Source organism: Acartia tonsa, chromosome 9 (assembly GCF_053477335.1).
Source record: "Acartia tonsa isolate MP-2025a chromosome 9, ASM5347733v1, whole genome shotgun sequence".
NCBI lineage: Eukaryota > Metazoa > Arthropoda > Copepoda > Calanoida > Acartiidae > Acartia > Acartia tonsa.
In genome coordinates this window covers 2,133,371-2,160,349 of record NC_137268.1, presented here as the reverse complement: position 1 = coordinate 2,160,349, position 26,979 = coordinate 2,133,371, and the positions used below count along the sequence as shown (strand labels likewise).

General features: G+C 33.7%; 1 protein-coding gene across 5 annotated transcripts in view; it reads left to right on the top strand.

Moving 5' to 3' along the window:
• Nucleotides 1-26,979, top strand: part of yata (N-terminal kinase-like protein yata) — a 48,435-nt gene that overhangs the window by 7,646 nt on the left and 13,810 nt on the right. For all 5 annotated transcript variants that reach the window (XR_013882302.1, XR_013882304.1, XR_013882303.1 and 2 more), the window contains exons 9-24: nucleotides 410-507; nucleotides 1,058-1,122; nucleotides 2,951-3,017; nucleotides 4,564-4,637; nucleotides 5,451-5,553; nucleotides 6,034-6,098; nucleotides 6,598-6,664; nucleotides 7,667-7,738; nucleotides 9,108-9,184; nucleotides 9,486-9,625; nucleotides 9,988-10,037; nucleotides 19,175-19,288; nucleotides 20,201-20,331; nucleotides 20,944-21,104; nucleotides 21,839-21,913; nucleotides 25,612-25,700. Coding sequence is in view for 1 of the 5 variants with exons in the window: in XM_080171528.1 (XP_080027654.1) it covers nucleotides 410-507; nucleotides 1,058-1,122; nucleotides 2,951-3,017; nucleotides 4,564-4,637; nucleotides 5,451-5,553; nucleotides 6,034-6,098; nucleotides 6,598-6,664; nucleotides 7,667-7,738; nucleotides 9,108-9,184; nucleotides 9,486-9,625; nucleotides 9,988-10,037; nucleotides 19,175-19,288; nucleotides 20,201-20,331; nucleotides 20,944-21,104; nucleotides 21,839-21,913; nucleotides 25,612-25,700 (1,448 nt within the window). In the remaining 4 variants the exon portion in view is untranslated. The remainder of the gene's footprint in view (nucleotides 1-409; nucleotides 508-1,057; nucleotides 1,123-2,950; nucleotides 3,018-4,563; nucleotides 4,638-5,450; nucleotides 5,554-6,033; nucleotides 6,099-6,597; nucleotides 6,665-7,666; nucleotides 7,739-9,107; nucleotides 9,185-9,485; nucleotides 9,626-9,987; nucleotides 10,038-19,174; nucleotides 19,289-20,200; nucleotides 20,332-20,943; nucleotides 21,105-21,838; nucleotides 21,914-25,611; nucleotides 25,701-26,979) is intronic.

Below are 26,979 nucleotides of genomic sequence, written 5' to 3'. Positions count from 1 at the left end.
GTAATAACTTTTTTTTCCAAATGCCATGCCTTTAAATTCTAGGTATAGATTTGACAACAAAGCTTTATTTTGCCAGTGCATTATTATAATTATGATATCTGTTGAATTTGATGGTTATATAGAATACGTGGATATATTGACATTGGATTTTTTTTGTGAATTCAGGTTTCTAATATGGGCATCATTTATAAATCAGTTCCTCCATCCAGTAGGAAGGTAGGGGATGGGGTAAATTATGTGGAGGGGGTATCGTTAGTTTAGCCACCTGCAAATGTCACTTAATTTGAGGACTTGAAAATCTGGTTTAAAATCCAAGTAATAATATATACATACAGCTTTTTCTGTTTTATTTCTAAGATGTTTAATATTGTTTATCTGATGTTCTTCATTAATCATTCACTTTTTTTAGGATGTTTGATATGGGAGGTGTTTAATGGAACTTTACGAAGCATGGACCAACTTGGAACATTAGGAGATATTCCCAGCCCTTTAATAAATGTTTATAAGGTAATGTTTAATAAGTTATATTTTCTTCTAAGCGGGGGGGATGGGAAGATTGTACACTTAATTCAGTATCAAATTTTGCCCTGGACGTTTGGGCTTGTTTTATAGTTATCATTATCAACCTAATTCTTTTTGCAAACTCTCTTATATGATTGGATCTATCTATAAAACTTTGAAGATTGAATTTTGGGATTTTCCTTCTAGGGACTAGTGGGGTATAAAAGTAAAGACCCCCCCCCCAAACACAGTAACTCCTCCTCCATTATTATCGAAAATAGATGGGGGAAATTTTTTTATATATGCCTAACCCCTACGGGGCCTAAACCTATACGGTATATACCTAAACCGTGTAACTAACCAAAAAAACCTAATCTTGCTTGTTATCAACAGAAGACATAGACGTCAAAGGGTGGGGGTAACAGTGTTTTTTATTCCCCTAAAATTTTTTAAAATATACATTAGATTACTCCCTTCAAACCTATGAAACTCCTTATTCTACCCCCTTCAAAATAAAAAGCTTGGACGTCACTGATAATAGAAGATGTTATTTAAGGAGTGTGTAGCAGCAAACCCGAAGAAAAGGCCAAATCCAAACGACTTAGTTACAAAATTAAGAAGGTAACCCCACACGCTTCGTTTTTTATTAAATGAATAAGTTGGGGTACAATGTTTGGCACTTTCGATATAAGTAAATGATAATAAAAAACCCATAGAATGCGATAATAACTTCAGAAAAATCGAAGAAAATAGTTTTCATACTTAATTAACGTTTTTAAGTTTTTCTTCAAAAAGTTTAGATAAGATGCCTTTAAAAGTCGTCTATGATTTTGTCAGGGATAAAAATATAACTTTAAAATAAGAATTACAACATATTTTTTCAATTAGTACAAAGTAAAATTTTGAACATTTTATTGATCAGTATATTTTTTAAAATGTGAAGTAGAAACCTGAAATATTTATCATGAAAATTGCGTTATGATTTGATTGTCTGCTAGATTACAAGAAAAAAGATACTGACAGTACTTGTTGGTTCTTTAAAAAAAATTAGGTAGATTACTTTCAGAACCCCTCTTTTTGCAACGTTATTTCAATAGAACAGAGCCGTAGTCTTAGTGTACTCAATATCTAGACAGCCAACCATTGTTTTAGAATTGTTCAATTTTTTTAACTTCTGATAAAAACAGAATTAATGGTATTTTTGTAAATATTATACCTCCAGGAAATGGCTATACTTCCCAATCAGATGTTGTGTGATATTTAAGAGGAATTATTTGATATAATGTCATTAAAATATTCGTTGAAAAAAGTGCTATTCTAGCTTATACTTCACATTTTAATGTGTATGATAATTCAAATAAAAGATAATGAAGATTTATATTATATTTAATTGTTATAATTATAAAGAAAAACCTGGAAACAGTAAAAAACTGACTTTATTTTATTGACGTAGGGAAAATTTTGTCAAATATTTGAATAAAAAAACGATATAAAACAAAATAAATTATTTTTAATATAGTCACAAAAAGGCTTAATGAGTTTAGGAAATATTTCATTCACTAATCATGTCATTTAAACTCTATTACAAAGAATACAGTGTAAAAAGATGTTCTCGTTTTAATTTTAAGTAATTTCAAATGCATTTTAATACCTTTTAATGATTTATTTTTTGAAACATCTTTTTATAAAATGTTATTGATTTTTGAAGTTATATGTTAGAATGTTTTTAAATTTTGTTAACATTTTGTTTTAAATGTAGAAAATTGGTAATTCTAAACATTCAAAAAATGATTTTATTAAATTTTCATCACTTAAATTGCATGTTTGATGAAATTTTCAACTGATAATTCAAGAAAAATCGTTTAAGTTTTATTATATTTTACTTTGAATTGTTAAAAAAATATATTATTGTCAAAAAAGGAGAAGTTATGTTTTCCTCAAAAAAAGACCTAAAACATGAAAATTAACACGTGTAATGAGAATTTTTTTCTTTCAGGTTTAATTTTAAGTAATTATTGATATTTTTTGTAAAAAGGATTTTATATAAAAAGTTTTAAAACTCGAGTTAAGTAGTGGTTCTAAAAAAGGTTGCGAATTTATGCAATTTTCTTGCAAAAAAAATTTTCTAGGATTTTAAAAATAGCAAAGGGTGTTATTAGACGTACTTACAAATACAATTGCTAAGTCATTTTGGCCAAACACTAAAATAAAGTTTTGACATCTGAGGGTCCAACCGTGCCCACTTAGTTGTTTACCAACTCAACTTACGATCTCTGAAATGGCAGGAAAAATTAATATTTCATTACGTTGATTTTTCACAAAAAGGGTCATATGATCCATTTTTTTGTAATGTATAGTGACCAATACTGTACGGACAATATTTTTGGACTAAATGACGAGAGAGAAAAAATTATGAAAGGGTCTGTTCCTGAAATCTTAATTAATTTAGGTCTCCTGGTTATTTCAAGAATGATCTTATTGACGTCCTTATCTTTTTAGAAGAAATTCAAGTGAAGGTAAAGAAAATTTCAAATTGTATTTTTTTTTACCTCAATCTGTGAAAATACTTCATCACCTTTTTTCTTTTGCAAATGGGTGGTTCCAGGAAATGAATTTAAAGGGGTAGTTGCACGAATTTTCTACCAGGTAGTTTAAGAAATATCAAGACTTGAAAATCGTATTTTTGTTAATATATGCAATTTATATAGCTAGCTTATTTTGACAAAAACAGCATGATGACTAATTTAGTGATGTCTAAGAGTTTGTTATATAAAATTATATAGGTTTGATGGTGTACTTGTAACTTATATTTAGAATCATTTTTCTTAAGTGCACTCCATGCAACTAGCCCTTTGAATTTAATTTAATTTAATTTAATCAGGATAATGTTCAGCTCCACTGTGGTAGAATTTTGAACATGTCAGCATTTTCATCTTCTTTCTGGTTCGGGTTGTATTTCTCGCCATATCCAACGGTCATACAGATTTTTAAACAGATTCAGGTTACTAGCAGACTTTATATTGTGGGGAAGAGAGTTCCATTTGTCAATAACTCTAATGGAAAAAAAGTTTTTGCGAAAATCTGAATTAAATCTGGGCTTCTTCAGATTCAAATTGTCAGCTCCAAGTCTTGTTTGGTGGGCAGGTTGTTGAAACTTGTGGAAAAAAATTTCTGCATTGACATTGTCATAGTTTGATAATATTTTCCACACTTGGATCATGTCTCCACGCTCACGTCTGTCTTCTAGTGACTGTAACTTTAGTTCTTTAAGCCTAGCTTCATAAGAGTTACCTTGAAGTCCAGAGACCATTTTAACGGCTTTTTCTTGTACTTTTTCTAGTATTTTTTTGTCTTGTTCAAGCCAGGGTGACCATGCTTGAACACAGTATTCAAGGTGAGGAAGCACATATTGCTTGTAAAGCTTGATCCAGGTAACTCTGTCTCTATATGAAACTGCTCTAGACATCTGTCCTAAAACTGAACTGGCTTTGTTGGCAGCTTTTTGACACTGAACTGATGGTTTCAGAGAGTTTGAAATCCAAACACCAACATCTTTTTCTTCGTTGACATTTTCAGTATACAGCTTATTTTTTCCTGTTTGATAGTTGAGACGGTAATCTTGTTCCTTATGCTGGGAATAAAGTTTCTGAAAATGTAACTTTTCTCATCACAAATTAGACTTTTTTTGGCGTAAAAAACGATTGTCTTCATTGCTAGCCTATCTTTATCTTATTCTACAAAAACAGTTAAAGGTTTAACAACTCAATGTACTCAAACTCGTTAGATCCACTTCATGCAACTATCCCTTTTACAGATAATGATTTTAGTTAAAGCTTGATAAGAACCGAATATCTCATTCATACTGAAAAATCATGTATTGCAAGGTATAACAAAAAATTTTCCACGGATATTAGAATGAAAATGATAAAATTAATACTAGTTTTGTTAGTCCAGAGGGACCGAAGGCCTGGCTAACAAAACTGGCTTTAATCTTATAATTTTTTTTATTTTAATATCCGTGGAATGCTGTCTGTAATACGATGCTATAAATAACTATTACAGGAAGACGCAGATAAGTCCAGATTTTTTTCCTCACTCTCCGGTCAACTTGATACCTGTCCAGATATTGTTGCCAGGCAGGATACAGATACATATATACTTCAGGGATCTAAAGGGATAAGACAATGGCCGATAAATTGATGTACAATCAACCTCAATGATGATACACAAAATTATCCCTTCTGTAGATTATAATTAGTGGTTGAAACATTTGGACATTTGACTTCATGAACTAACCAATTAAAATTCAACAAAAGTTGTTAAGCCAACAAATAGTCAAATGTCCTCTCCCTCCCTGGAAAAATGTAAGCTTATTTAAAACAAGGATGAAACATCCATAAAAGCGAAACTTTGAAACGTTAGGACAAACGAACATTAACACTTGTATAGTGTCAGAACTGAATAATCAGAATATAAATGTATAAGAGTCGAAGCAAAATTGTATGTAAATTTGTTAAAAAACTGCTTGATACAAAATAATGTTTATGGACATACTTACATTTTTAGGACTTGATTATAGAGTTGCTTTGCTTACAATATTTTACTTTGTTGTCCCAGGAATCAGTATACCAAAAATTAGATCAATCGGATAATTATATCACATAAAAAATTGTTGTTGAAAAAGTAAAGAAATCAACATGTTTAAAATGGACCTACGGACATTCTGGTAACGATTATAGAGTTGCTTTGCTTTCTAACGCGTACTTTACTCTTATAAGAATCATCATGCAAAGTTTGAAATTGATAGGACAATTCTAACATGCCTAAATTAATGAAAAGAGCTATACGTTACATATGGACATACGGACGGACGGACCGACCCTAATTATAGAAAAGCTTCGCTTTTAAAAAGATTTAAAATATACCTAAAAATTTATCTGTTTTTAAAGAGGCAAAATTCTTCCACAATTGATCAATGCATTTGAGTTTGGTAATGCCGGTTCCTCCATCCTGGCACCAGTTTTCAAGATTGGCAAGTCTCTGGACTCTAAGGTAAGCTTATTTGAGTTTGGTAATGCCGGTTCCTCCATCCTGGCACCAGTTTTCAAGATTGGCAAGTCTCTAGACTCTAAGGTAAGCATATTTTTTTTTGCTTAAATGTAGTTGTATTAGAAAAGTAATTTTCTTGGAATCTGGGCTTTAACCGTGTTATTATAACTCAAGACTTAAATGATGTCCCTACCCGATTCTACGGTATTAAAAAAAATTGAAAAATTGAATTGAATTGAATTGAATAAATTTAGTTTTTGTTGTAGTACTGCTATTCAAGGACGTATAAGCTTGTGGGGGAGAGGGGCGGGGTTTTCAATCTTTGAGATGTGCCTTAATGGTTTTATGGATGGGGTGGGGGGGGGGGGGGGGAGGTGAGGGTTAGATTGTTGAATCAAAAAATACATATCAGCGGGTTTTGGGGTTCGTAAGTTACCTCGCCTACAATTTTTTTTGTCTTTACTCCTTTACTTCTTTGTTTAGGAATATCAAGAACGAGTAGTTCCATGCCTTGTCAAGCTTTTTTCATCAAATGATAGAAATGCTAGGTATTTTTATATAATAAATATAGATCTATAACCCAGACAACAATCTGGTTCCAGTGGTGGGCACGTTATTCGTCTGCTAGCAAATTGCTTTCTGCTCTTTTGAAGCGAATGGGCTGTGTTAATACTCACGTCACTCTTGGCTGATATATTCAGAGACCTAATTAAAAGTCGACATAGGGTCCACGGGGTGAGGACATACACTGTGCCCCCTCTATTCTTTAACTTTAATTTTTTATATTAGGGTAGCTACTCTAAATCTAGAATTTGTTATTCCGACTAGGTATCATTTTTAAATTGGGTTAGCTACACATATGCAGAAAAAATAATATTACCCTATGAATCACACAGACATTTACATTTTACATTTCCGAGATTTAATTTTTATGTTTACTTGTTTTTACAACTTGTTTATTCCAGTATTTTTCTGTAAAGTTATTGTGTAACATTGCTAGAAAAGTTTTGATAATTCATAAGTATTTATAAAAAAAACTTTATTTAGGTTCAAACTTTTGAGTCAAATAGAGAATTTTGTAGAACATCTGTCTAATAAAGTTGTCAACGATCAGGTTTCTTCTATTAGGGTTGGGCCGGATACTTTTTTTACCGGATACCGGATATCTGGCTGATTTTTAATGCCGGATATCCGGTTTCGGCCGGATATCTGGCAAACGGTCGATATCTGGCAAATTACCGGATAACCGGATATCCGGCATCAATTATCAGCCGGATATCCGGTATCCGGATAGTTTCAATATAAGGTAGCCGGCCGGATATTCAAAATAGCCGGATATCCGGACCAACCCTAGTTTTTATTTAGTATTTTTTTAAAGGCACAGTTTGTGCTATAATCTGAACGTCAGGTAGTATGTCCAGTCCAACCACGTCAAAAAGCATCAATGTAAGTTTTTTTGTTAAAATAGTCTTATTTATATCAAGCCCTGCATATGGACTGGTATATACCTACTGAAAGCGTAGTGACTCAAAAACATTACTAGAAAGTCTTAACGTTCATTTAAACATGTTGATATTTTAGCTATTTTATTTTTATGCTAGAAAATTAGCAAACGGTTTAAATGGAAGCTTATAAAGTTGCTTTATTTTCATTATTTAACCTATCCTTTTTTAGTAGCGAAGCTACAGTATAATTAACTTTGTCTGTCCGTCCGCCAGACTGTAAACACTGGGATTAAAGTGTGTCCGTCGGCCTGTCAGTCAAGCTAGAAAATTAATCAATATTTTTTCAAAAAAAGGGTATCGTGACACAAATCACTACATATTGTCTCTTTCCTTTTCTTTTTTTATGACAAATTAACACCTGCTCAATAATTCACTTTGTCCGTTAGTGGTTTCTTGTGTTTTGCAACTTGTCAGGAATAAGGTATAACCAACAAGCAAAATAAATCTAAAATAATATTTGGGGGGCAAATGGAGATGTCGTCAATTTTACGATGTGTTGCCCCCCAACGACAGCTGAAAAACACGTATAGGTTTGGTGATTTTTCCCCGAATTAAATTCGTTATTGGTATGAGCTGGCAACTTGTGGATTTTGTCATCCTTGTTATTTTAGGTGTTTCCAAAGATTGAGTCCGGATTTCTGGATTCAGAGCCACTCATCAGAGAGAAAACTGTGATATCAATGGTAAGAATTGTTACTTATCGCATCGTATTATAGACAGCTTTCCGCGGATATTAAAATGAAACCAGTTTTAATAGCACCGAGGGGCCGTAGGCCCGTGCTGACAAAACTGGCATAAATTTTAGATTTTTATTTAATATCTGTGGAAAATTGTTTGTTTTACAAAGCTTTACATGATATTTCAGTATAGCTGAAAACCGGTTCTAATCCAGCGGATATTAGTTGGTTTCGAAGCAATACTGCACCTGAATATATATATTTTTTTCTTCTAAAAACAAAAAGTCTTGCAACACGCCGCTGCTTTTGAAATGTCTAATATTTTTTTGTACGTTCATGACAATTAAGCGTTAGTGTTGTTTTGTTTACTAGCGGCTACGCCCCTAGAGGCCTCTAGGGGCACTTGAGGAGGAGAGAGTCGAATTTAGTAATTCAATTTCTTATTTTAGATTTTAAAAGAAAAAGTAAAAAAAAAATACGTTTGATGTTTGTTTTTCGTTAAACTCTCTTTCTAAAATTGAGAAATTTAAAAAAAATTTAATTTCTCTAGGGAGGGTGGTGGTACCCTCCCCCAAAATAGTTATAAACCTTCCAGGGACATATGAGAATCTACCCTGTTAAGGAGAACCCGATCGGTTCAGTGGTTAGCGAGATCCTTCGCTACAAACAGACAGACAGACAAACAAACAGACAGACAGACATCGTTCTACTTTGTATTATAGATTTTCTTCTATTATTTCTTTCACACTAAGTACTTTGTTGAGTAGTGATAATCCCCTTATTTAAAAAAAAATCAGGGTACTTTGTGGGGTTATGGAGCCCCCGCATGGGTTAGGCATAGGAAATAAAACTATTCTCCTTCTACGATTCCTCTACTTCTTTTTTCTTTTTTGAAAATTCCTAACTAATACTAATACTTTTTTAAAAGCGATGCTTGTCTATAATTAGGGTCGGTCAGTCCGTAACGGATAGATTTTTTCGTTAATTTAGGCATGTTAAAATTGTCCTATCGATTTCAAATTTTGCATGATGATTCCTGTAGAAGTTAGGTACGATTTAGAAAGCGTAGCAACTCTATAAATATTACAAGAATGTCCGTACGTCCATTTTAAACATGTTGATTTTTTTTTACTTTTTACAACAAATTTCTATGTGATCTACCTAATCATCCGATTGTTCTGATTTTTGGTATTTTGATTCCTGGGACAACAAAGTATAATGTTATAAGCGAAGCAACTGTATAATCCAGTCCTAAAAATGTAAGTATGTCTATAAACATTATCCTCTATCAAGCAGTTTTTCAACAAATTTACTTACAATTTTGCTTCGACTCTTCGACGCTTTTATGGATGTTGTCATCCTTGTTTTATTCTAGATCCATCTAGCTCCAAAGTTGAACTACAGTAATCTTGACGAAATTGTCATTATGAAGCATTTTACAAGACTCGTTAGGTAAAATTTTAAATTTTTATATTTGCCTACTACGTCCCTAGACGCCTCTAGGGGCACTTGAGGAGGGGGGAGTTGAATTCGATAACCCAACTTTTTTTATAGTAAATGATCAGTTTTTTCATTTCTTACATAATATATTATGTTTTATGTTCGTTTTTATGACCTTTTTACATTTTTATTCAGAAGTTTTAAACTCATGAAATATGTGCACTACATCAATTTTATATAATAGTAACTTGTCAACGAAAATGCTCTACATTGCTTAAACTTAAAGATTAAAATTGACGAAATTCATGTTTAGAGATGAACAAGGAGGGATTCGAACCAACACCATCGTTTGTTTGGGAAAAATAGCACAATACCTGCATCCTAAGACAAGACAACAAACTTTGTTGAGCTGTTTTTCTAGAAGCCTCAAGGATCCATTTCCACCTTCAAGGAAATTATGAAAACTGAATGTCTTTAAAAATTCCTTTTAAATTAAATGGACGTTATTAGCATTTGCCGTTGATGAGTAGATAACAGGACTCGGCAGCTGCGCGTCGGCCGTCTTTAAGCCTCATGGAAATCAACCTTTTACAATATAAAAGATTAGCTGGTATTCTAAACCTGACCCAAATATATCAAATAATGGTCCCATTTACTTGACTAATGAAATATTTCATTCATAAGACGATTAGGCTATATAAGTGTTGTTACTACCTATACATTATTTTCTTGTTCTAACTTGCTGAGCTTCGACTTTATAGATGTTGTCATCCTTTTTTTTTACTCATGTTAAGTTTTCTGTGATGCTACCAGGATAGCTGCCATGAATGCTATAGCCGCTACACAACAATATTACACAGTCCAGGTATTCTTCTAGAAAAGGTAACAGGATGTTTGTCTGTCTATCTGTGTGTACAAAATGATCTTGTTAACCACTGGAACGTTATGGTTCTCCTTTACAATGAAGCTTTTCTAACTTCCCCTTAAAATTTGGATAATTCTTTTTCATTTTAAAACTATTCAATTGTGTAAGGTCAACAATCCCCTCCCCCTCAAGTGCACCTTGATACCTCTAGGGGCATTACCGCTAGTAAATTAATATTGTATTAAATTATTTGTTCTTGGTAATTAAAGTAAGATCCTATTTATTTTAAATTATATTTAATAGAAATACATTATAACAACAGTAAAGTGCAATAACTAATTACAATTATTTATATTAACAAGTTTAAATAATGTTTTCTTGTCTTAGTTGATTTTTTTACAATTAAATGAAATTGTAATAGCTTAACTAAATTATTTCACTTTTGTGCAGTATTTAATTTGGATGATAACTGTTAATTGAACATTTATGTACATGTCATTTTTATTTACAAATAATTTTTAGTAGGGTTAGCAATCATTATCCGGAATCCGAAATCCAGAATCCCTCCAATTTTGGACAATTTTGGAATCCAGAATCGAAATCTGGAATCTGTTATTTTTAAAGCGGATTCGGATTGTTAATTGTTAGGCTAAATTAGTGTCTTGAGTTTTTTCGGTCCAAATGTGTATATTTAAATTTTTAACAAAGTCATTTCAACTGCTGTAGGGTCTAGAAATAAGAGAAAAGCTACTGTGAAAATATGAAAAAACACAACTTCAGATTCTTCCCATTTCCCAGTAAAATTTAATCCCTTAATTTATTTTAAAAAAGGTCTTTTAAATATTGCTAGAATCTGGAATCCGGAACTTGAAAATCCGGAAAGCATAAAAAATAAGAATCTGGAATCCACGGATTAATCCTTTTTATTTTTGGGCGGATTTTTGTAAGAATCCGAATCTGGTCCAAAAATTGGACGGATTTCCAACCCTAGTTTTTAGGTAATCACTTATTTAGTGTTAATTATGAAGATTATTATTTAGAAATAATCTATCATACACATTATCTTTTCTGCATTATCTTGAGCAAGATATCTGAGTAGGAAAGTTTTAATCTTGAGCAAAGCAAAAACTCTTGTTTCATCCTTCTTTGTCAGCCAGTAAATTGGGACAAAGTGCCTTGTAAATCTTGCAAAAACTTCGAAGAACTGTATCATAACCTTTTCAGCCTTTTTTTTCCAATCATGATCTATGGAATGGTTACCATAAATAACATACACAAATATAATTGAACTTGAAAATATTATCATTGTAAAGCTGACCGGTATTGGTGGAGGCTGCGGACTGGAGCTTTCTTCTGGTGCTGGATTGTTGTTGTGCTGATATGGAACAAGTTGTAGATGATCATTGCACATTTCCAAAGCTGTTGGCAGCTTACTGTCTCCTTGTTCCAGGGTCTCATTTTCATTGATATTTGAGGATGATATTTCCTTTATGTAAATCTTATGTGGTCCTGGAATAGATTTGTTTGTGGAATCTTTCTCCGGATTATATTCCACAAAAGCACTTGAAGTAGATTGATGAGGTGCTAGAGATATGTCAACTGCTGTAAGGGCAGACATAGACGACAAGGGATGGTCCAGGTTTGAACATTTAGTTGTATTTGTACTGATCTTAATGCTTTTGTTTTCAATTGATCTTCCAAGTGTTTCCTTGTCCATAGGATCATTTACCACAGGCTGGTCAGACTTATCTAAATAAATATTAACTGTTTTAAAGTAAGTATGTTTTTCAATCTTTTTTTAAAAAAAATACACTTTTCTAAGACATGAAGATATATTTCGATTTTACTAATCATTTTTAATAAATTTGTCTCTTGTAGAAGTGAGTCAAGCAATATTAGCTATGTTATTTAAAAAATAACTGAGCTGGATCTTTAAATTATTTTGTGGTGAGCAACACCTACTGCTATAAAAAAATTTTATCTTTAAAAGATTTAAAGCTTGGTGTGAGCCAGATCACTTCCCAGCTTGGTGGCATTATAATACGAGTGTTGCCGGTGAGTCATAGGCAAGCTGCTTAGTGAGCCAGATCACAAATGCCATTTTATTTAAAGATTAATATGAGGTGAGCCACTTTCAAAATCGGCTCGCTTGTGGCTCAGCACGGGCAGATTGATGAATTAAAGATTCAGCTCTGATTTCTAAAATATGCAAGGTATTGGAAGCAAAATGAATACAGCAACTATTGCTTGTTTGGATCTGAATGTAGATAAAATAATAAGTTGATAATGCCCAATTATGTGCAATTAACTTACCTTCTTCAACATTTGACAGTTTAAGAGGCATGACTCTTCCACTGTGTGGGTCCAGGGGAATTTTCTTTAATTTTCTCATCTTTTTCTTGTATTTTTGAAACTTTGTGTATATCCTGGATGTTACCTCTGCCGCAAGACCAATAAACATTACTAATGGCAAAAGAATACTTGATCTTCTGTGTTTTGTCTCATCCAACTCATATCCATGTAGGGTGTTCAGAAGGGTCAGAAAATTTTTTGGACATAATGTTCCATAAAATGTGATGGACACACAAACCTCAAAGCAGGTTCCACCAACAACACTAACAAACACTAACTTGAAAATATTTTCATGGTTAGAATTGATAAAATTGTAAGGAAATATTGTTAGCCAGCATTTTAGAATCAAGACAGCAGCAAAGGTAATGAGGTTTAATATTTCAGTATATCTGGGAGAAAGTATAGAACAGATTATGGTAGGGTAAGTGTGGAACATGTAGCGTGTTGTTTCTGGAAATCCATGGAAGAGAAGCCCCCATATAAAGTAGCGCACTTGTAACATAAAGTTAACTACCATCAACAATCTCATAGTTGTATTTAGGGATGTCTGCCTTGATGGTGGTCCAGATTTGTAGTAGGAGTAAAGCAAATAACATGATGCTCCTCCTATTATCACACCCACTAATTCTACTAAGAGTGAATACAGTGATGGTTTTATTGGTGTTATGACAATAAAAAGTGTATACGCTAGTAGAAGTTTCTTCCGTAGGATCATGTCACCAACTGTCATTTTTTCAATAGAAATCTACTCTTATATTTCTAACAATGAGAGCATTAGATATAATATGACTTTTTTCCCCCTAAATGGAAATCAATAAATTCTTTTCTTTATTTACAAGAAAAAAATTAAATGGATATGATAAGATTTATATCTTCAGAAATCATCAAACTATAGTGAGCATGGGTTTGAAATCTGCCCCTAGCCTCTAGGGGCTTTGCCCCAAGAGGTATTTTTTTTTAAAAATCAGTACCACTGGTGCAACAACCATCCCATTGAAAAAATTGAGGGGGATGTTTTTTGGGCGGTTGGGGGTGTCCCACCTCCCAGAAAATAGCTTAAAACCACCACTGGACCAGTAGGTATATTCCCTGAAGAGTAAAATCCAATGGGATTAGTGGTTACCAAGATCTTAAGGGACAAACCAAAAAAGCTTACTACTTTATATTATAGGACAAGGATGCATTAAATATCAGCCTATATTTTGTTAATTCCATCCAAATCTGATTTGGTGCAAAGTACCTTGTATTGTCATCCCTGTAAGATTAATATGATATTATTTTTCAAATGAAATTCTACATAGATAACAATTCTTTTACCAATACATTTTTAAAAATATTTGGTTATTTGTATGTCCATAATATGTCCTATAAAATATAAAAATACCTAAGCTACTTTTGAGAAACTTATTTCAGTTTTTCATATCTTAAGGGACCTTGGAAGAAAATCAATTTTTAGATGTTCCCTTTATTAATTGAATGTTTATCTGCTAAAGTAATGGAATGTATGTTTGTTTTTCTATAATAAAATATTTTAAACTTTGCGATTTAGGCTAGTGCAGTAATTGGTTGTATATCTGACAAAGTTAAATATAATATTTTTTTTATAGATTATATTAAAACTTTTTTTTGTCTAAAAAGAATTATGAAGTAGGTATATTTCAATCATTTTATGCATTTATTATCTCCATATGTCCAAGTAGTAGGATGATTGTGAGTTTGTGTATCATGTCCATTTTTATTTGGACTTTTTTTGCTGAAAGTATTAGAAAAAAAGTTTGGTCCTTGTATTTATCTTCTTTTTATTGCAAGTTTTAGAAAATAATTTGTGATGTTAAAGGATTTGAATATCTCTACATGAAATGATAGTAATCTTTTTAGTAGCAAAGCTACTCTTTAATTCAAAATGTCTGTATGTTCGTTGTCAGTCTGTCTATTAGGCTACAGGGCCGGGGAAATGTGATTTTCTCGAATGCTAGTTAAGATAGAATGCTGAAACTTCTAATTAACATTCCCATCATTATGGAGCATAATTATTTATTAAACATCTATGGTAGTCGGACTGCTTTTTGGCTGTTTTAATATTTTTCACATATTTCCTCTTATCTTGAGTGTTTTTGGCTGATTTTAAAATTTTTGTGGATAATAATATCAAACTTTACTTTTCCCATTGTTTTGAACATTTAGGATGTAATTTACTTTGAAGTTCAATCTGTCAGTCATCATACAAAATATAAATATTAAAACTATAAAAAATACATATGTGAGAGAGGTTTTGTTATTTTTTTTCTACAAAAATCTATTATTGTTTTAAACAACTGCTCTTTAAATCTCCTTGTCTGTATTAATATCCATGCATTACTACTTATAAATGTTGTCATCCTTGTTTATTTCTAAAAGGTAATAATTTTCATGAAAACTATTCTTGTTCTTTATTTATACGTAAAAGTACATTTATAGTAAAGTAAGTTATTTTTATCTTAAATTTTAATATTTAATATACCAGACAGTAATATTTAATAATATTATAACATTTATACAAAATAATTCATATAGGTATAATAACTAACTCTTAATCATTGAGTTGTGTATCTATTCTACATATTATTGTTTTTAACTAAATACATGATTTTTTCTGCTCTCTCTTGAGATAAATATCTAAGAAGATAAGTTCTGATTTTGTGAAGGGCAAATTCTCTTGTTTCATCTTTCTTTGTCAGCCAGTAAACTGGAAAAAAGTTTCTGAAGTACCTTTTCACCAGTTCTAACAGTTTCCAGATTATTTTATCTATTTGACCATTAAAAAAATTCTGCTCTTGTGTTGTAAAAGAAATTATGTAGTAGACGGCAGCATACAACAAGTATGTAACAACAAAAATTGTAATTGTGAAGTTTGCAGGAATAGGTGGTGGTCTTGGTATGTTAGTTGTTCTTTGTTCTTGTGAAGGGTTGCTTTGCTCATCACCTTCATTTTGTTCCTTATCAGCTCTCAATACTTTAGATTTTACTTTTCTATCTTTTGTCTCAATTTCAACTGGCAACAGACCTTCACACATTTGTAAAGCTGTAGAGAATGATGCCTTATCACTTGAGTCAAGATTCTTATCAGAAATTTCAACATCAATTCTATTTGTTGCCAATCTTTTGCAGTTAAAATTAGTGCACTTTAACCCCTTCTTATGGTAACATTTTGACCTTATTTCAACTCTTTCACTTAATGTATGTAAATCTGAATTTAAAGAGATATCTACAGTAGCCAGTGTTGGACTTGTTGATTCTGATATATTTACTTTCTTTAAATATTTATTTCTCTTATTTCTGTTCTTTTTGACCAGATTCAGTATGATTGCATCATCTTTCTTTGATGACACGCACAAGATATTCTCATTTCCTAGAAAAAAGAAAATTAAAATTATGGAATAAAAACTGTTCCAAGAGGCTATTGACATATAAAATGATTTTGTGTTGTTAGAGTATGTGGTGACAAAAGACTTTTGTAGCTAAATCTTAAGTGGATTTGGATTGTCATTTTTGGAGATAAAAATTGTTGTGTTTTACCTGGATTAGCATCTAATGGCAACTGAGGTCTGACTGATTTTGTTTCATTCCTTACCATTTTTCGTTTGTTCTTTTTCTTCCTATTTTTGTACATGGTAAATACTCTGGAGCCAATTTCAGCTAATAATCCTGCGTAACCTGTCACATGCATGATGTAAGAGGATCTTCTCACAGAGTTTTCATCCAACTTGTATTCATGAAGTGAATTCATTTCTTGTACAAAATCTCTGGGGCAGAAAGTTCCATAGAAATAAAATGATACAAAGATTTCAAACCCCAAAAATGTAAAAATAAGGAAAAACATTATCTTGAAAATTAGCTCTTGATTTGAATTGATGAAATTGTATGGGTAAATTGTCAGCCAAGCTTTTAGAATCAAAACAGCAATGAAGTTGAAGTATACCAAAAGTTCAACATATCTGAAACAAATAATGTTTTTTTTCTTCAAAAAAGTAATAAATGAATATTAGTAGACACTAGTGATGACAATCCGTCAAATTTTTGGGCTGGATTCGGGATTTATAAAAGAAAAGTGGCGGATTCCTTGCAGATTCCGGATTCTTATTTTTGGCGGATTCCGGATTCTAGCAGTATTTTAAAAGGCTTTTTAAAAAAATTAAAAAAATAAGTACTACATATTTCCTAAAAATTAATGTTTTTGGTGTTCTCTATAATTCACTTCCAAGAATCGAACCAGATTTCAACCCTTACAGATCAGGGGGGGGGGGGACTCAAAGAGCCCCCCCCCCCACTCTAGTTTTTTCAATCTCATTTTTGTTGTAGGTAAGATGGAGAGCTGTAACTTCATGACTTTTTAAGTTTAGTAATTATACGTCGGCAAGAGTTGATTTTATTAGGATATCTGGTCTGTGTCGGTCGTGGTGTCTGGTCAAAGTCGATTGGGTAGCAAAAAAAATTTGAAGAAAATTCAAAAAAAATCTTAATTTCTACATTATGACTTTTGTGTATAAGGTAAAAACCTAAATTTTTTTTGGAGAATACTTAGATATCAATGACCTTCTGAGAAAAGTGGTGTTATGACCGTTTGACCGCTCCCTGACCGACTTTATGACCGATTTTTGTCCGGCTTTTACTACAGACATATATCATGAATATCGTGGCTTCTATTACAGCTAGAGACCTGTAATTTTTTTTGGTAAATCCTTGAGCAATAATAAACAGATAAAAATATTAATTTGCGCCGCCAACCGCCGTTTTACCGCCGTAACCGCCGAAAATGGCGGTTTCCGTTATTTGCCGTTTTTCGGCAATGATCAGAAAAAGTAATTTTTTTGTTATGAAAAATAAAAGTTTGGCCTAAAATTTGGTCATCCTAGCTTCAAAATTGGCCGCTCTACAGCTGTTTTAAAATTTAGCGGCTGGCCGCTAAAAAGCGGCTAAGGAGCGGTCTGACTGCTATGACTAGAAAAAGTAATTTTCTCTAAAAATACACATGAACCACCAGAAAAAAATTTTACGTCTTTATCTGTACCAGGAGCCGAGATAGAGGGGGGTGGGCTCTTTTTTTGTCATTGTTATTTTCCTTTTTTGATTTATATTAACCCTTAACGGTCGGGGGGGGGGGGGGGCGTTGAACGCCCCCCCCTCCGGTTTTTTCTATCTCATTTTATGTGTGTGAAAGATAAAGAGCCCAAACTGCTTGACTTTTTAAGTATGGGTATGACACATAACTGAGAGTTGGAATTTTTTGAATATCTCCATCCTGGCGGGCACAGGATGCCAGCAAACCTGGCAGGGTCATCCAGGTAAAGAGCAAAAATATTTTTTTGACTAAAACAAAGCATTTTACCATACCAAAATACTAAAAAATCCTCTAGTAGTACATCCTTATATAAAATACAGGTGTTCAATTCACTTTCAGGTTCCAGGTATGATCCTGCAGGTCCTGATCCTCCAGGTCTCCAGAAATCTTTAAAATGCTCCTGTGGCCGCAATTTTTGACTTAGAGACTTCAAATTTTAAACTTAAGCTTTTCTTACATGTCTACATAACGTATTAAAATTTCATGAAGATCCGCCGCTGTTTTCCCGCCGACCGCCGATTGCGGCGGCTGGCAGCTGCCAAGTACAGCTGCGGCCGCTGAAATTTATATTTTGATATTTCTAATGTAAAATTTACATAAAAATAAACATTTTCTGGGAAAAAATTTTTCTTCTAGCTTCAAAAATAAGAAAATTACAGCCGTTTGAAATTTTTAAGTAAAAAAAGACCTAAAAACAAAGGTTGTTAAATAAAAGGGTGAAGGAAGCGAAAATTGACTTAGACTTATAAAAGGTCGGAAATTCATTATCAAACAGGGGACTTGCACAAAAAAATTTAGCCCTCTAGCTCTAATAGGAACTGAGATAATTAGGGGGGGCGTTGAACGCCCCCCCCCCCCCCCCCCGACCGATTAAGGTGCGGCAAGGGGCCCGACTGTAAAGGGTTAATTTGTGTATTCTTGACCATAAAAACACATTTGATAACATCAATATACAAATTATTATCCAGTGACAAGAAATTTGGATTCATAGCATAGAACAGTAACTTACCTTGAAGAAAGGGCTGAACAAACAAGGGTTTGGGGAAAAGTTTGATACATGTGTTTAGTCCTTTCTGGAAATACATTCAACATGATTGACCAGAAAAAGAAATACAACAGGAGCAGGCTGTCAGTGACCATTAGCATTCTCATGCTAGAGTTGAGAGAGGTGTGTCTTGATGGAGGTCCTGATTTGTAATATGTGTACAGCAAGTACAAAGCTGCTAGTCCAATTACTAGGCCTACAAATTCTACAAATAATGTGTAGAAAGACGGTCCTATAGGTGCTATCAGTAAAAATAATGAATAGCACATGAGAAGTTTCTTTCTTAGTAGCATCTTTATTACTGGTAATATATATTTGCATATTATTTATCTCAAAATATTTATTAAGAGAAAATATTTTATATTTTTTTTTATTTATTTTCTTATTAGAATTTTTAAATATTGTAAGTAAAAAATATGAATTAGGGTTATTTTATAGAAAAATATCATGTATGTCAAAAAATACTTATTTTATTTCTTTTTAGATTCTATTATTTCCCCAATATAATTTTTATATCATATTATTTTAAGAGCTTGATCTGAGTCTACATCTAACTGATAGGAAACAGCTTTTTGCGTACTGCCAGTATTCTCTCTTGCAACAGCTGACTAATTATAAACCTAACATATAAATTATTGATAGGAAACAGCTAGTCGTGTACTGCCAGTACTCTGCCCTGCAACAGCTGATCCAGAGAAACCTGTCAGAGAACAAGCATTCAAGGTTGTCAGAGGATTTCTCGGCAAAATGGAGAAGGTATTCCTTTCTTTTATATGGATATTGTAAGTCTTTGTCTGTGTTAGAATCGATCTGTCGGCTTAAAACCTTGCTTGGTGATTTCTGTAACAGTTATGTTCAGTAAAGAAAGCGTAGTCCTTTTTTTTTACAGAATTTCTATGTATAAGATTAAAATTATTTCCAAAATATTCTACGTAAGTTGAAAATCATTATATAAATTTTATTATCAAACAAGAGAAATTTATATCATATGGTATTTTGCAACATATATTGGTTAATATATAACAAATGAATTAAGGAAAATCTGGAATAATTTTGTGGTAGCTGTATTATACAAAATGTCAATACGTCCTTTTGTCTGTCTTTGCATTTAAGCTACTTCAAAAAGATAATCTAATCTATTTCATCACATAGTATCTCCGTCTGTCTATTAAGCTGTTCTTTATATTTATGTTATAAAGGGGAGTTTTCCTCAATGTGCCTTGTTGAGTACAGAAACGCACCTTCTTTTTTTGCAGGGGGTTTATTTGACTATTGTTTTAGTCTAGGTTGGGTTATATTAGGAGCAGGGGTTATTTTTACTATGCCTAACCCACTTGCGGGGAGGCCCTAACCCTGTGTGGAATGGCTTGTCCTTAAACAGGCAAACTCATTACCATGCAGAGTTAGGACTTCCAGAGAAGTGTCGTGCAATCATAGAGTTTGTTGACTGTTGGGTGTTACATAACCTTATACCCCGGGTGTTCGGACAAAAAAAAGGAGTGATTGGCGCCCCTTGGTTAATGTTATTCTTGGTTGTTGTACCTGACATTTTTGTAACACGGACGACAGCTACCTCGCCCATGCAATCGGGGCCGTTCCTTCTTGAGAGAAAATGCAGGAAAATGTAATTTTGCTTTTTTTTACATTGACGCAGTAAAACTAATCTAGGTGAGTGAGGATCCAAGTTTGAAGGAGGAGATGGAGAAAGAGGTTGGAAGTACAAATCCTGTGGCTACAGCCGCTGCCAGCTGGGCCACCTGGGCTGTTGGAACTGTCACTTCCAAGTTTTATAAATCCAGGTATAAATTTTATTGTTGAAATATCAGTGTTGTAACTCTTTTTTGAAGTTGAGTCCCTTTGACTTTTATTTGTGGTTCCCAAAAGTTTCACATCTGCTACCCCCCCCCCCCCACTCCTTTGATAATTTTTTGAAGGTTGCCTTAATATTCAAGTAAGAGAAAAATGATAGAGGGGGCATATGTACTTATTCCCACAGGGCTTGTGCCATGTCCCGATTTGTATTGGATTGCAAAAGAAAAGAAAACAATTTGATAGAAAACGAAAAGGGCCTCCACCACTTGTTCCAGGTAGTTGTCAGGATTATACATCTATACTTTTACATTCATTGTCTTAATTTGACTAAAATTTACTAAAATATTAAGTTTGTCGACTGTCTAAGTAGCAAGTTATAATTCTCTATTCATTTGCCCTTTGAATCTTCACACAATAAATCAGACATCTATCTTTAATAGAAGCTGAAAAATAATGTTTTCCCTCTAAAAGGAAATGTTACTAATAGCAAACTATGAATAGGTTCATTCATAAAGAAATCTTTACAAAAATGTGACATTTATTTTTAATAGGTAGATGCCAAGAAAATATTATTAAAAATGTGATTTCTTATACTTCAGTATATCAAGCAGCACAGCTGGGAGTGGAAGTACAACCAACTCTGCAACCACAGCCAACAACTTCTCAAGTAGTGGCGCTGCCAGTTCAACAACAGCTGTGGCGAGCAACAATAATTCAACCACATCAACAAATAGAACCTCAAGTATGATATTACAACCAGGTAAATAATAGTATCGTATTTTTTTTGGCAGTATCCGCGGATAATAAAATGAAAAATTAAAGAATTATTTTTTTTTTAGAATACACTTTTTTTCTTTGGAACTTACCTATCTTCGAGGGGTGGAGGGGGGTTGTAGTAACCCTCCATCTAAACAGCCTTAAACCTTTCCTGAACCAATATGAAACTTCCTTAAATTTTTTTATCATCCTGTTACTATGTTACCTACTAGCGGCTTCACCCCTAGCCTCTAGGGTCTTTTTCCCCAAGAGATAATTAAAAAAAAAGTACTACTGGTGCTGCTCATAGTCTAATGTGTTCCCAAGAAAATAGCTTAAAACCACCACAGGACCAATAGGTATATACCCTGAAGAGTAGAATCCAATCGATTTAGTGGTTACCGATACCTTAAGGGACGGACAGACAGACAGACAGACGGACGGACGGACAGACAGACAGACAGACAGACAGACAGACAGACAGACATAATTCTACTTTGTATCATTTTTTTTGGAGGGAGGGTGGGTAATTTTTTGTGAGGGTGATTTCTCTTGTGATGGTGGTGGTCCCTCTCCCAAAATAGATATTTTCCTTTCCAAGTTATATGAAAAGCTACATTGTAAAGAAGAACCAATATCGGTTCAGCGGTCAGCAATATCCTTCGGTAGGTACAAACCAACAGACAGAACACATCCTGTTACTTGATAAATCTCATAAATTGTTTCCTTTGTTTTTAGAGAAGGTTGTAAAAGAAAGTGCTCGGACAGACTCCTCGGATGGATGGGGGGATATGGATTCTTGGCAGGATAATGGTAAGAAAAATAGCAGGGATTTTAAGGGATAAGACATTAGACGATACATTGATATGCTTTCCCAAATTATTATAAACAAAATTACTCCATGAAGATGTTTTTACCTCCCCTTGGATTTCTTTGTCTGTAGATTAAAATTTTTGTTAAACGTTTCTAGTTTGGAAACCAATTAATCAAAATGCAACAAAAGCACCCAAAGTTTTTCAGCCAACGATTCAGATAAATTGTTTATAAAACTTTGGGTACTAGTGAAATTTACAGTCCAATGTCCCCTTCCTCCCTGCTTATTTCTGTTTAATGTGTTTGTTCTTAAGAAGTGCTGTTAAACCTATTAGAATTTTACCTTACGACGGAGTTTCCAGTATGTGAGGGCTAACAAAACTGGTTTAAATCTTATAAAGGAGGGAGGCGGATGTGCCACTTTTTTAAACCAAAATTAAAACGAGCATGATCTCAGCACATAAAAGAGTTACAGCTCTAAAATTAGGCACAGCAGTTGCTTATGTGAAAAACAAAATGGAACTGTGAAGAAATGGCGGCGGAACCGCCGCTTCCGCCGAAAACCGCCGTTTTCCGCCAAAATTTTTTTTGCCTTTACTTGCCATAACACCTAGACAATTTTCAATCATCTGAGATAAACTTTTTTTTTCATAAAAATTTCCTTTGTATTTTCACTTCACACTTAAATTTCACACTTTTTTTATTGTCATGTTTGAAATATAATATTACAAATGTCACGTGAAAATATAAGGGAAATTTTTATGAAAAAAAAAAGTTTATATCAGTTGATTGAGAACTGTCTAATTTGGCGAGAAAATGCAAAAAAAAATTCGGCGGGAAACGGCGGTTTTTGGCGGGTGATGCGGTTCCGCCGCTGTTTCTTCACAGTTCCATATTGTTCTCCACATAAGCAACTGCTTTGCCAAATTTTAGAGCTGTAACTTTTTTATCGGCTGAGATCATGCGCCTTTTACTTTTGCTTTCAAAAAGTGGCACATTCGCCCCCCCCCCCTTTTTATTTTAATATCCGCAGAAAGCTGTCTATAATACGAAGCTAAAAGTAACTATTCTACGTCTGTTTCTGAAGAAAGAGCGAGACAATTTTTCAATACTGTAAGTACACAAAGAACAGTTTCCATGGGAACGTTTTTCTTTGGAAGATTAATTTTGAAAAAGAGAGAATTATTTTTGTTATCATAAAGGCGATGGATATATGATATTCGTGGATATATTGACAGGGGAAATTTGTCGTCAATTAAATAGATTGCTTTTATCTACCTCATTTATTGGTATATTTGTGTGTCCAGTAGGATGAGGGGGGGGGGGTCGTTATTTTAGCCAGCTGCTAGCACTACTTTGTCAGAATAGATGAAAAATCTGGTGCAACATCCAAGTAATGATATATCGATTGTTAAGACATACTATGTCAGTACACACGTATTGATAAGTTTAAGAGCGTAGGTAGTTTTTATCAGGGAGTAAGGAAGGGGACAATGGATCTAATATTCAATTTTTAGGAGTCTCAGACTTGCAGGGAGTAAGGGAGGGGACAATGGATCGAATGTTCATTTTTTAGGAGTCTCAGACTTGGGTACTGGCTTAAAGGGAATGTGCAAGAATTTAGCAGGTTCGGATAGACTTTGGTTACTAGCGCATCAAATGCCGTTAACTCGCAACGTTAGTTTTAGCAGACGAGTATCAATAAACTTAATTTGTTATGAGATGGCTGGTTTTTTTTCTCCATAGATAAAAAATTTATTGTGATATGTGTGTAATAAACAATCTAAGAACCCTTACAATTTGGGGTTATGGGGCTTTGGGTTTAACGGGTTCCAGGGATGATTTTTCTAGTTATTAATTACATAATGGTTACGTCAGTCTGATGTGCTGGTAATCTAATTTTCAAATTAATGCTTTTTTTCTTGGAACTTTTTTATTTTATTATAGTTTTCTAAATTTTATTAGCACACCCTTTAAAATTTTCTTAACATTTTCTGGATAAATCTGGATTTCATGGTCTTCCAGGGAAAACTCTTAAATTGAATTAATTGCCCATTGTCCCCTCCCTTACTCCATAAGTTTTTATTCATTGATTCTAAGGAGATGAAAAATAACGTAGGTTAGAATATGTGAGGCGAATTTTAATGAATTTACCTTTGTATAAGATTCTATATTTTTATATATTATTTCTGTTTACACGTATTGATTAGTTTAAGAGCATAGGTGTTTTTTGTTTTTTTTAAAGAAAAAAATGGTTCTAAGAAGCCGAAAAAAAAATACGTAGCTCGTAGGGAGTTTTAATGAATGTCATAATAATCCGCCCATCCAGAATCCGAAATCAGCATTTCAAATTGCGGGTTGTTAACTTTTATGGCTTTTCTAGCACTTAAAATGTTTTTATTTGGTGGAATACCATCATATGTTTTGTTGAGTTCAAACTGTTGTTTCAAAAGCTTTGACACAAGAATATTACTTTGATGAAAAATATATATTTAGAAAAAGGGATGGTAACAGTTTCATTAGTGTACTTTTGCAATTCAGAGCATTTAATGATTTTTTGCTGAGTTATATTTTACTTTGTCTTTTGAACTCAACAAAAAAAACATTTCTACATGATATTGCTAGAAAAAAATGCATACATTTTTTTCTTGGTTAGGTAAGCTTAGGTATTTTTTTAGTCGATGTAACTATATAACATAAACTGAGTTTTTTAAAAGCGAAGCTTTTCTATAATTAGGGTCGGTCCGTCCGTACGTCCGTCCGTAACGGATAGCTTTTTTCGTTAATTTAGGCATGTTAGAATTGTCCTATTGATTTCAAATTTTGCATGGTGATTCCTTTAATAGTTAGGTACGATTTAGAAAGCGTAGCAACTCTATAATCATCACCAAAATGTCCGTACGTCCATTTTAAACATGTTGATTTTTTTACTTTTTTAACAACAAATTTTTATGTGATCTGATCATCCGATTGATCTGATTTTTGATGTATTGATTCCTGGGACAACAAAGTATAATGTAATAAGCGAAGCAACTCTATAATCAAGTCCTAAAAATGTAAGTATGTCCATAAACATTATCCTGAATCAAGCTGTTTTTCAACAAAGGGAGGGGGCGAAAGTGACACTTTTTGAAACCAAAACTAAAAGTTAAAGGAACTCAACTATAAAAAGAGTTACAGGTCTGACATTTTGCATGGCAGTTGCTTTTTAGGGGTACAATATGGAACTGAAAAGAAACGGCGTCGCAACCGCCGAAAACCGCCGAGAAAAGGCAAAAAAAAATTCGGCGGGAAACGGCGGTTTTTGGCGGTGGCGCCGCCGTTTCTTCGCAGTTCCATATTTTACCCCTATAAAGCAACTGCCATGCAAAATCTCAGACCTGTAACTCTTTTTTTAGTTGAGTTCCTTTGTTTACTTTTAGTTTTGGTTTCAAAAAGTGTCACTTTCGCCTCCCCCCTTTACTCATAATTTTGCGTTGACTCTTATACATTTATATTCTGATTATTCAGTTCTGACACTGTACAAGTATTAATGTTCGTTAGTCTTACCGTTTCTGTGCTTCGCTTTTATGGATGTTGTCATCCTTGTTTCACTAGAAAATACTCAGGTTCACTGCTGGAAAGTGCTTAAAATCACTTGAACTCGTTCGTGCATAGTCCTCTTTAAAATGGGGATTTAAAGTTTTTTTTTATTTTAGATGATGTTCTCACTGGTGGTGATGGTGCTGCCAAGGACGGAGGCGGTGACGATGGCTGGGATGATGACGGAGACTGGGGCAGTCTTGAGGTAGTTAACATCATTAGTGTCCAACACACCAGAGTTCTAAGCTTTATTGTACTACTCCTCTGTTTGTTTTTCTTCTAAGTCAATCTTAAAGTTATGTGATAGAAACGTGATTTTAGAAAACAGCATTTTTAAGTTAAAATGTAGGTATATATTCTATAATACAAAGTAGCTTGATGTCTGTCCGTCTGACTGTCCGTTCGTCCTTTAAGATCTCGGTAACCACTGAACCGATCGGATTCTACTCTTTAGGGGAACATACCTACTGGTCCTGTGGTGGTTTTAGGCTATATTCTTGAAACCCCCCCCCCCCCCAATTTTTTACAAATTTTTAAGAATTTTGCGAATTCGTCTTTTTTTTACGAATTCGCCATTTATTCGCGAAAATTTGCGATTCATTCGCATAATTTTCAGCTGGGTAGGTAATAGAAGATTTAAGGAGGATGTGCATAAGTCCCATTTGGGCAGGGGGGGGGGGGTTGGTTTACTCGAGAACCCTTAGAGCTAGAGGGAGCTAATTTTGGATTTAAGCTTCTATGGGGCCAAAGTTACTTTTAAAATTATCGTCGACCCCCCACCCACCCCCCCCCACCCCCAATTTTTTTTTTTTTGGGGGGGGGGGCGGGTGGATTATACTAAAGGGTGTTTCTCATAAACGACTTGAGATAAATGGAGCAAACCTTAGGATACAAGTTTTGTAGGCCTAAATATGATTTTAGAATTATCCTTGACCACCCACCCACCCCCAAACCCCTAATTGAGGAGGGGGGGGGGAAATGTGGTGACTCATCACACGACATATAATCAATTTTATTTTGGGTGCTACTCCCTTAGTTTTAGAGATAATTGGATGAAATCTTTTGGGCTGGGTCACTAATTACCCCAACTATTGGTATCTTTAAAAAAAAACGGCGGCGGGACCGCCGTTTTCCGCCACCACCCAAAAAAATTTTTATTGCATTTCTCGCCGATATAGGCAATTTGGAATCATTTGAGACCATGTTATTTTTTTCAAAAATTTTTCGCCTTACAAGCAACCCTGTTCTCTAAAACTAAGGGAGTAGCACCCCCTAAGGGGGGTGGGGGAAATGTGGTGACTCGTCACACGACATACCAGCAATTTTATTTTGGGTGCTACTCCCTTAGTTTTAGAGATAATTGGCAACCCCGCCGCCACCAAAAAATTTTTTTTTATTATATTTCTCGCCGAATTAGGCAATTTGGAATCATTTGAGTTCATGTTATTTTTTTCAAAAATTTTTCCCCTTACAAGCAACCCTGT